The sequence below is a fragment of the Grus americana genome, chromosome 2, assembly GCF_028858705.1.
Source record: "Grus americana isolate bGruAme1 chromosome 2, bGruAme1.mat, whole genome shotgun sequence".
Taxonomy (NCBI): domain Eukaryota; kingdom Metazoa; phylum Chordata; class Aves; order Gruiformes; family Gruidae; genus Grus; species Grus americana.
The window spans coordinates 150,086,636-150,098,652 of NC_072853.1; the positions used below are offsets into that span (position 1 = coordinate 150,086,636).

A 12,017-nucleotide genomic window follows, 5' to 3' on the forward strand; every position below is an offset into this window, starting at 1 on the left:
CTAGGCTTGACGAAGCAGTGCCATAGGGCTGAAGAATCATCAGCAAATGAAGGTTAAACAATAATGCATTGAGTTTCAGTGGAGAGGTCCGAAGGAAGCTACAAGGACTGCTGTTAGAAGTGAAATCATTTTACCATATGCACAGGAATGAAACCCACATATACTAACTTCTCATCAAGATGTTAGAAAATAATATGAAAGACTTTTGAGAAATTAGACATCTAAGTAGGAGCTTTCTACAGGGTTCTAGAAAAGGTCATGAATGTCTGATTTTAATCTTTTCTGCTGGGCTGATCCACATCTCATGGCATTCCTGAAAGGACAGATATCCTATCTCAAAACCATTATTTTTTTAGACACTCAATTTGGTCAGTGTGAGCTGCTGCAGGGAGCAACTCGGTTAATGCGTTAAGAGTCTACAAATACAGACTCCAGCTACTTAAAGTCTGTAAAACTAGTTCAGTATCTCCAAGAGTTAACAGAGTGGGGGACACAATGGAGGGCATGATGATATGCTCTCACTGACGTTTTGTTCTCAGAGAGCACTGTGTTAAATGCTGTACATGCACATGTTCTTCTCACAGCCATCTTTACAGCACGCTTCTGTTGTGCATATGAAGTAGAGCAAATTACCATACTCAATCTAAAGGTAATGCAGGAATGGAACACTGTCTCCATTCTCTTACTTGAAGGAAAAAGTATAATTTTCTGATCATCTCGAATTGGAAGAGGATTTTCTGGACACAGGCGAAATCAACAGAATGATGAACGTGTATGATGTAGAAGCAGGTAGACAGTGGGTGAGCAGAGCCCATGTGAAAAAAGGGATGGGAAGGCTGAGAAATTTTCTTTGTACTTTCCTTCCTCCAGAACAACAAAAAAGGAAAATAATGATGAACAGTAGAAAAAATTACTTAAGTAAGTGCAAAGAAAGGTGATTGACTTTGGGGAAGAAAAAAAATAATGTCTTTTGCTGTGGAAAAAGCAGTTAAGGATGGCAACTGTCAGAAGAGTAGACAGTGTAAAATCTAATTAAGAAAAAACGCAGAACAACAAAAGTGACTAAAGATGGCAGTTAGGTACTGAAAATGTGGAATGCTTCAAGACACATAAAATCAACCTCTGAAAAGATGAAAAAGGCCAGGTTGCACATCTGATAGGAATACAGTAAGATGTAGAGATGAGTGGGGGACATGACTATTGCAGAAGTGTATAGTGGATTTTGTATACCTTTACTGTCATATAAATAGTCTTTCATGTCCATAATATTCTAAAGAGAATGCCTTTATTTTCTTCTGCAAATTTATAGGCATTATTTCAGAAAGGACCACATACAGGGAGAGAAAGCACAATATTAGTCAAGGCAGTGAATACTGAAGGAGAAAAAATAAGTACAGAACCAACAGAATTCTGAGAAACAAACTTGGAGTGGTGGAGAGGATAATATGTATTTTAAGTCTAGAGAATAAAACTTTTTGTTACTCAGCTGCCACATGTATCATTTATTAAATACTGAAAGGCTAACATATTTAGGAGAATGCTAGAGAAACAGCTCTCAGAACTGTTGTTAGAACCTATGACATGCAGAGAAAATGGTTCAGTAAAATAAGAGAAGAAATGAGAGGCATAAGGAAAGAGAGATGGAAGTATGTTCCTGGAACATCTTCCCATACGACAAGTGGGGCAAGAAAATGGTAGACAGCAGATACATCGACTTAGGTGAGACATATAAAGGAAGCTTAGAGATTTTATAGCACAAATCCTGCCAGAAGGAAGTGAGGAGTGCTGCATGGTGGATATCTTCCTCTGAGTGAAACTTCTTTTTGACATGAGCTGATCAGTTGCTTTAGGAGAGCATCAGAGTAGTGATGGAGCCCTCAAACTAATGCAATGAAGTGCAGAGAGAATACAAGACATTCACTTTCTTTTTTACTTGATCGCTATTTATGACCTTCTACACTTCTATGAAAATGCCAAAACCACTGGCTGTCAACAAGATGTACTTAATATGAACAAGGGGAATGGTCCTTCATAAAGAACATAAGCATTGATCCATATTACATACAGACGGAATATCAGAAATTCACTGGCTCCATAACTGTATCATACTAACTACATAACTACTTTGTTTTAATTAGCAGTTCTTATCAACCTAACAAATAAGAATGATAAATTTTGTTCACATCCTATGTTATGTAGAAATAGTGATAATGATAAAAATATATGGATCTAATTTTGACATCAAATACATTATACAACTGTAATAATTGCAAAATTATATAAACTCTAAGTTTATGATTTTTTCTAAGTTGTCTCATTTGCAAGGAGACAAGTCAATGTGGTATAGGAGCTTTTTTGAAAGGTGGCAGGACATAATACATATGGAGTGACATACAGAACGATCTCTGTTGGTAGAAACTTTGGGCTACGTTACCAGCTCCAAAGCTCTTGGGACAAAATATACACACATAGAAGTATAAGAGGTAAATGGCAGTGATAAGTCATAACTCTGGTACAGCTGAATCCACTGAAGTTTCTAGATGTTTTAAAATTTACTTAGTTTAAATGCCACAAATATTTTAAAATATGTTACAAATTTTTACAGTATTATATAGTATGATTAGAGTATTAATACTAAATGGGGTTATATTATTTGTTCTTTTACCTCATCTACATAAATTTTCATAGCCATCTTGCTTTGAAGCAATGCCTCTAGTTTTCCGGGCAGTTATTAATTATCTCCCCATTTTCAAAATGTATTCCTCTTTACAAACATTAATGATAATTTTTACCCAAATGTGCATTTCAGCTTCAAAGTAACTCAAAACTAAGCAGTTACTTAACTATGAAATCGGCTATTGAGAAATTTTATGTTCACCATTTATATCATTAAAGGAGAGATTTTGAAATTATATTTTTTTCTGCATAGAAGTGAATAGTTACAAAACATTAGAGTCATAAGCTACATCAGGACTCATTCTTCAAGTACCTTTATTAATGATTCATGCCATGGAAATCTTCATTCTTGCCTCTGTGACCTTCCTCACAGAAGAAGAATTTCAAATTGTGGATGATTTTCTTCAGGTAACAGTTTGGGTCTATATGCGAACTCTCCTCTCTCTCAGAATATTTATCTTTTTCATGGTTTGGGTCATTATACATTTTTCCCAGGCTTGTAATATTTTTATAAACAAAAGCATATTGTATAGAAGTACAGAGGAGATATTCTTCCTTTTGAAGAGCTATTATCCCTAACAGCCTCTTTTTAATTAGATTTTAAGATTTTTTGCTTTCTTTAAGCTTTCTCAGAAAAAAACCCCATTGTTATAGAACAGCATGTTCATGAATATACTCAGTAATCTTTTTTTACCAATAATATGGTTTGCATGGAAATGATTTAGCTGTTCACTAAGATTACAGGCTAGCTGAGGTTCCAGGTATTATTACTTAATGAAGAGCACTTTAAGATCAGAATCTCAGAATCTTTTGTCTGCAGGTTTCAAAACTGTTTACATTATTGATACTTTTGAACTTTACAGAAACTTAATGGAACTTACATTCCAAACCCATGCTGGCATTTTTGGAAACACCTTCCATGATCATTAAGTTAATGGGACATAACCTGACATATTAATTTTTCAATATAATTGCAATCTTTTCTTAATAAGTACTCCAAGCAGGCAGAAGAAACATGCGGCTTGCTTAAAAGCAGGGAAGTTGAATTCTAGCAGTAAGTCTTCCACTAATTCACTCAGTGACTGAGAATGGTTACTAAAGCCAGCCAGCAGCTAAACTAAGGTACTAAAAAACACTTCAAGGAGAGATTTGCATTGACTGTAGGAGGCTCTGAATCAGACCACAAATGGCTGATTAGTAAAATGTGCTGAATACTTGCACTAATTGCTTAAGTCAACAACAGATGGAGGAGTTGGCATCCGTGGACATAAGGCCACTCCTTCATATATCCAACTTTAGACGTGTAAGTATGAACATTTGAGCTCAAGCTTTGCATCCCAGCTTTTCAATCAGTAAAATAAGTCTTAAGGAAACCCCATTCTCACATGTTATAGTGAAAATGCTATTTAATTATTCGTACATCAGCTGCGTCAGACTACCACACATACAAACAAGCGCCGAACATGCCCTTTCAGCAGGTTTGCTCTCCTGGCAGCCCCAGCGCTCTCTTCCTGCTCCGCTTCAGCCTCTCCACACCCAGCTTCCAGCACCGGGCTCCTTTTCTGATCAGCAACTGCCTTCGTTCCCAACCCAGCCCCTTCACGCCTATCCAAGATCCCAGCCTCCTTACCCAACAATCCTAAACCATATTGCTGTTCAGTCTCCCCAAGTATCTCCTAGCCTCCCGACAGCCAAATTTTAAGTCTTGTTCCATACCTGGGAAAAGGAATGGCATGCCAATGTGAAAAAGGTCACTAAGATTTTCAATATAAGAAAACAATTTGCTTCATTTTTGGAAAAAGCAGAACTACTTGGGGTGAAATTTTCCTTATCTCTCATACACATGTGGACATACACAAATACACAAAGTCCTGCGAAAGAAAATAATGTTTTGCCCCAGTGAATTTGAATGATACTAGAAAGATTATATCTGGAAATGATATTAATAACTGAACCATTCATCAAGAAAATTTGAGATTGGAAGATGGGGAAGGGGAGCTGGGCCTGGAAGATCAGAAAGCGTTTGGACTATTTGGGAAAGAGAAATGTTAGGCAGGATGAATAGGTGCACTGCCAGTTCTGCCTGTGAGGCAGAGAAACATATTCAAACTCATCATAGAAAAACAGGTAGCTCCAGTGTTTGAATATTAGAAAGCAGCAAATGAACTCATATTTCCCAAGAACATGATTAATGATCTAGTGATAGTTTGGAAACAAACACCCAGCAGGAGTATTTAGAAGTGCAAATTGAGGACATACGTATCACTAAAATATTCAACATTTATATATATAAATGTATAACAACATTTTTTTCGTTTAAGTTCTAGTTGCATCAAAACCTATTTAATATTAATGAAATATTTAAAGTTAGGTTTTTCTCTTCTTTTTCTGGTGTGCTATAGTACAACAAAACAAATGAGTTCGCTAGTGCTACATTTGAATGCTTTGAAGAAACTGGTATTATTTAGTGCCAGCTAATAAAAGAGTAACTGCACGTACAGTACAAATAACAAGGTAAGTATTATGTTGCCTTAATGCGTAAGTAAAGAATCCATTTCTGACCATTTTCCACATAGACCATTTGCCTAATGAAATCAGCCTTCCTTCCTCTTCAAAGTACTGCTTTGTATTACCATGGTTGGATGAAAATAGCCTTTTCACTGACTCAAACCACTCTCTTCCATTACCACAATGTTCAGGCATGGTGCAAAGCAAATTCAGTCATGCAGCCAGCCTAATGTTGAAATAATAAAAAATCCCATTTGATTATCTGAGTGAAAGGTTCCACAACTGAACTTTGTTCATTAGGCAAAATTCTATTAAACTCCTCATATGCTGAATTCAACAGGGATACTCAACATGCGGTTTGCTTGCAGGCACCCACCGAAGGCAGAAAAAACAAGGCTCCAAGACATAAACAAGCTCAAGGGAAGGATTCCAGCACAAATTTTGCCCACAATCTCACTGATGGTACATGTATAACTCCTGGGAAATCCCTACACTAGGCTGGAGGGGCTACATTCTGACCTTTTGGGGCGTCTGCAATCTGAAAGCAATGGCATTACAGCAATTTAATATAGATTAATAAATTTCTTTGATTCCAGTATTAGTATCTGACAGTCCATGCACAAAATTACACAGCTTTTCTGAAGTGTTCTCTTGTATTTTCTTTCTTAAATTTAAAATCAACAAACCTTCCCAGTCAGCTTTGAAAGATCGTCTCCTCCCATTATCTGCATATCTTGCATAGACTGATCATTCTGAAAGAAGACAGACAAAACTTTGAAATGGGATATAACTATATAAAATAAAAGCATAAACATGTTAACTTTTTTTGGATCTTTCACAATCTTGATTACCAATATTTTCTAATGTTCGTTAGTATTGGTGTATAACAAAACCACACTCTCACTTGTTCCTGTGGCTTCTATCACCTCCTGGTTGTATTTAAGCTTTACTGAACTAGAAAAAGTTGCACCTTTCTTTTTAAAATAAATAATGTTTCCTTGTTTGCTATTTGTCAATAGGACAAGTGTTGAGTAATGTTTTTGTCCCTTTCACAACAGGAAGACAGGAGCATCTCAACACTTGACCAAACACCTGGAAGCACATTCTTTTTTTGGAACAGTCTTTAGAAACACAGGCAAAATGTGTTTACATCTGTCACTCACACAGAGAACTCAGCTATTTTTGAAGAAATTCACTCAGTATCTTTTTTGGGCTAAAAAAGTTTTGCAAAAATTATCACTTGTTATCAAGAATAGTTTCAGTGTTCCATACAGTTTCAAGAGTTTTGTTTTTGTATTTTCAACTAACTCAAAGATAAAATCCTTGAGGTCAATTCTGTAAAATAAAATACGGTCAGTTAGGTTGAACTAAACACCAAACCCAACAAATGCTTTGATTTTCCTATTGGAAAAGTTAAAAAAAAAAATTAGTAAAACATTTTCTTTTGATAAATTGGTTTTACAGGCATTTCTAGCAGAAATTTGTTCTGATGGAAAATTCTCAACCAGGTCTAGTTCAAATTCATTAACAGCAGCACACAAAGTTAAGATCACATAAGGGAGTCATATGGAAGCCCTACTTTTAAGGGAAGACAAAAGAGGTCTTAAAGAAGGTAGCAAATTAAAAAATGTACAGTCATGGCCAGGCTGTATGAACTTCCCAGAGCAAGCAAGAGCAAAATTAAGTATAGTTAATGTGGGTTTTTTGCCAAATTGGTGCATGTGCTAATCTAATCTCCCTACCCATAGGAAGACAGCGTTAGTCCAATTTTAATAATAGCTGCAGTACCACAATGTGACACTCTAGTTTACTAGTAACATCAGGAAGCTTTATCATTACAAACAATTGCCAAAAATGCAATGCTTGAATGCTTTGATTTTATTTCATAAATCCAGTGCTCTGAAGTCAAATGTTTTTCCACGAAACAATAATGGGCCAGCAGGACTTACAAGGTAGGTGAGGATTTACTGGGCTAAGGGGTTTATAGCTCTTCTTTTCCCCTCAGAAAGCAGCACCGGTGGAGATAGCATGCACACGCCTGCCACGAGGCACAGTTACAGCTGCACGCCTGTGCAGATGGAAACTGCATCTGCCCACGCTCACAGCACAAGTGGCAGAAGTCCAGGGACTTCCAAGGCACCTTTGCAGCCGCTTGATCACAAGCAAACTGACAACCCCAGGAACTATTCATGGTCCCCATGGGAATGGGTTGTCTAAATTAATACAGCCTTCCTGAGTAATGTAAGTAAAGGTTGCAGAATTGCCCAGATGACATTTTCTCCAGGTTTGTGTACTGCAGACCCACCAAAAGAATCCTCTTTTACTCAGACTCCACTCTCCAAAAAACTCTCCCACCACAGCTTTGTAGGAGGCCCTTAGCAGTCATTGCCTTAAAAACCAGTTTTTAGACCTGCATTCACTTTTTCTGCACTGGATCTAGGAGCTTTAGATCCTTTTCATGCTGCGCTGATTCGTTTCCTGGGAAACAGAGCTAGAGCAAGAATGAAGGTTACATCCCATATGTTTTCTAATATAAGTTCCAACATTTCTCTTACTTTTGTAAAGAAAAACAGAAAGAAAAAAAAAAAGCAAGCAGAAGATTATTTTAAAACTAAATAAAAAGTGGAGATAGAGAAGATTTTAATTTCAGGCTTAAAAGCATAAGCCTTTTGTGGTAGAGCAAGACAGGTCACTCTTCAAAAGTCAGGGATATATTCAGGTCAAGACTATTATAAGACTATAAAAAGCAGATAGTTTCTAATATCTACCACAGCATGTGTAACCAAGGCAATGACAAAATATTTTTTCATTTCCAAATGAGAAAGACTGGAATTTCATTAACAACCAATACACATGAATTACTGAAGGGGCAGTTTGCCCTCAGTTGCTAGTTGAAAAAGAGAGGGGGAAAACAGATAACAGTGAGGTGCAATGATTAATGAATTTATTTATTTTTAACTAAAACCCAATCTCTTTCAGCAGTCTTCACAGCAGCACCATTTCCTTTGCATTTGGTATTTCTGGCTCCAGCTGAAAGGAAGATGCTGAAATAGCATCTTCATTGCTGGCAAGCAGTTAAGCAAACACAAAAGCCATTGAGAGCTGGGGGATCAGAGCATCCCGTCAATCTGCGTATTCACTCATGGGCTCCTGTGACACAACTGCACACCATTATGAAAATCCTCGTTTTCTGACTGGAGAACGATCACTGTCAGAGGACAGGACTAAGTATTCACTGTGCCTAAAAACCATATAGAAAAATGCAGCTCAGAACCCTCCAGCCAAGGTGCTTTCAAGAAATTTAAATAAATTACTTGCATCATGCAGTAGAGCAATTCTCTTGCAAAAAAAAATTTCAGATCATTGATTTTAATGCCATTTATAAGTATCTCTACATTCATCAATTAACTCATATTGTAAAATACATACCTGCCAAATAACAAGGGTCAATACCACGATGTCACATTACCGTAATCATAATGTTCATATAGTTAATGTGCACACTGTGGTTGCCATGGGAACCTCTCAATGCTTTTTTCTGAGTTCTCAGTTTATAATCTCAAAATAAAACTGCACTAAATGTTAAGTATAAAGTATAATAAATGTCAGGAAAGAAAAAAAAATGGTACTGTTTCATTCAGTACCAATTACTGTCAATTCAGAATTGTCTGTTTAATTTTCATGGTCTCAAATCATTCAGAACTTCTTTTTTCCTTTGGGAGTTGTTCCGTACCTTGACAAAACTGATATGATTGAGTCTCTAGGATTTCTTATAAATGCAGAGACATGAATTAAAGGTTCACTTTCCATCTCCCAAAGTTCCTCAATACTTGTTTTCCAACATCCCTAAACCTTATCGACACTAATTTTGCTGTTAAATGCTTGACATTAAATATAATGTCCCAGATAGAGACATATCAAAATCACACTATGTTTTGGTTAATGCAGCACAAAATTTGTTGCAGCGGTTTCTAACAAGACATGTTGCATTTTGTCACATCCCAACCTATATTTAATAGTGCATTTCTGATTTTTTTTTCTGTGTTTAATAAATCTGCATTTTCCAGGATAAATCTCAGTTTCTTTGGTTTTACTTGCTATGTTGTACTTTTTCATCTGTTCATCTTTGGTTTATAATTTTGTTTCATTCAGACCTTGTCAATAGACATCTTCAGATGTCAACATACATCTTGATGAATGAAAGGAAGAATGTTGCTATTTCTGCCTCTTTTTCACAGTATGCAAGATAAAACTTTGATTTTCTATGTTGATTGGAAGTATAGATATTTAAATTCCATCTATACTAAGTCATGTCTTTCGAACTGGGTGGGGCACAAAATTATTACATCTCTTTTACATCTCCTGAGATCAACACTTGGACATAGTTCAAGTTACAAGTGAAATGAGTTGGGTGGTCTCAGGAAAATTTATTATAAACAGCATTGCTCATCTGAAAATTGCACCAAACTGTGAACATCTGTTACTCTGCTAAAGAAACAGAATCTGGAGTACATTAACACTGGGATCACTGAAACAAAGATTCTTTAATCATGGCAAAAAAAGTAGCTCTAACAGAACAGCTTAAATGCACAACTAAATTATGAAATATGGACATTGGGTCATTATCACACATTTAGTTACTATAGTCTGCACAGTTCATATGGAATTTCTTGGAAAAAATGTGGTTACCTTTTTCTCCCAAAATTCATCAGGGAAATTCTTAACAAAGAAGGATGTGACCATCAGACCTGTTCTACTTTGATTTCTGCCACTTGGGTGATAAAGCAGATCTGCCAACCTGAGGATTCCCATGAGGACAGCTCTCTCACTTTGCACCATCATCCCATCTCCTACAACTGGGTTTTCCAGGAAGGTTTTGACTAAAAAGAAGTGATCGACAGACCATCACTGTCAGTTGTCCCTTGGAACTTCAAGCCGTTGAATATAGAGCATCTCTAGGGCTTCTCTTATCCTTCCCTAATGGCTAAGTGAAATGATTAGGACAGAATTACTGCCTGTGAAGTTTCTGATTTATACCCACAATTAGCAGAGTTTGAAAAGCAAGAGCCAAGCACCACTTCACTGATAGGTTTGATGCAGAGTAGAGTTCAGTCTCCACATTTACTTTGGCCTCACCTTTATATTTTCTGTTAAGACTGTCATTAACTACATGTGATCTATGCTGCTTCTGTTCTCATAGGTTGACCCATGACCTTGAAATGTCTTCATTAAAGACAGGATTACTCTGTTCCTAATTTAGGTATCTGAAAGTTAAATCTATGCATCCTGGGCTCCCTTCATAATCCATGGAGAAAACAAGATAGATCACGTAAATTATCTGTTTCACCATGTGGGAAATTTACAGCAGATAGCTTACACCTAGACATCTAACTATGAGAAATCTGAAGCTAGGTGAGATGAATCCCAGCTTAAGAGATAGATCAATATTTTCTTCCTAAAACCCTCACTGAGCATGCAGACAGAAATTATTTTCAAATGCATTTACCACAGGCACATAAGAAGCAATGATCTTGACTATTTTCCATTAGTAACATCCTGAACTACCCACTTAGGCTCTGTCTCACACAAACATTTAACACAATTCCCCTTGTACCACTCCAGGATAATTTGCTTGCATGTTTACTCAAAGGTTTCATTTTAATCTAGGTAAATATATTTGAGGAGAGATTTCAAAAGATACAACCAATCTAATATTTCTTCCATCTTATGTCACAAAAATTAGCAAACAATCTTTGCAGATTTTTTACAAAAACATTACACACATGATTAATAGGACTCTACACTCAAAACTTCTTGGAGCAGTAATATAAATTTACCTATAGGGTTTACCCACTGAATAATGAAATCAATTGGATCTCATGTGTGTGGCGTTCATGATCACCAAGAATGGAGTCTTAACGAGCCTCAATAAAACAATAACTTCCATTCAATACTGGAGGAAGCATAGCAACTGGATAGGCTACACTAACAGTAACTTTGAAGGTGATCTGACAGCTGCATTTTGAATGGCACTGAGGGAACAAGGTGGATGGTGTTAAAGCCAAAAAGGAGATGACAATTACCAAGGTAATGAATAATGATGATTTGAACAAAATTCTTGGTAGTTCATACAATAAAGAAAAGCTGAGATTTTGAAACATCACATGGACACAATTGACTTATGAAATGGATACATGTTTTCAGATGCATGGCTACAATACACTGCTGCACAGAAATTGAAAATGACAGAAAACCTAAGCAGAACTGTATACTCTGGCATACAAATCAACACATACTACAGATACGTTTTTCAGTTGAGAAAAAACCATAGTGCTCAGATGAAAGAGAGCAGATATGACAAGAAATTACTTTCCAGTTAATATCTTTCAAAAATGAAACCACAGAAGCAATGTCTGTCACACCACTTTTAAACAGAAAAATATTACTTCTATGTGAGTTAGCTGCAGCAAACTGATTCATAATATAACCAAGCTTTCTGCATTTAAAAAGACAGCATTGGAGAAATTAATTGCAGGTATTGGCAGAGTTTAGATAGATGTATCTGCAGTGTTTAGATAGATGTATCTGCAGTTATAAAGACTTCTGCTTTGAAATTATATATTGTTCAATAATTATAATATTTTTTGCTACATGACCATGCTCTACGATCTCAGTCATGAACATAATAATTAAAATGAAAATTTTGATGTTCTAGTTTGGATGCTGACACCCTAGTATGGAACTTACTCGCTTTGCAGCCTGCCTCCTGAGAAGTACTTCAATATATGAATATGTTGGTTGAGGGAGTGTCAGCATGGCATCTACATCATCTG

General features: G+C 36.3%; 1 protein-coding gene across 3 annotated transcripts in view; it reads right to left on the reverse strand.

Annotated features, from left to right (window-relative positions):
* PRTFDC1 (phosphoribosyl transferase domain containing 1) overlaps nt 1-12,017 on the reverse strand; it is a 48,013-nt gene that overhangs the window by 17,093 nt on the left and 18,903 nt on the right. For all 3 annotated transcript variants that reach the window (XM_054818566.1, XM_054818565.1, XM_054818567.1), the window contains exon 4: nt 5,871-5,936. In XM_054818566.1, coding sequence (XP_054674541.1) covers nt 5,871-5,936 — 66 coding nt within the window. The remainder of the gene's footprint in view (nt 1-5,870; nt 5,937-12,017) is intronic.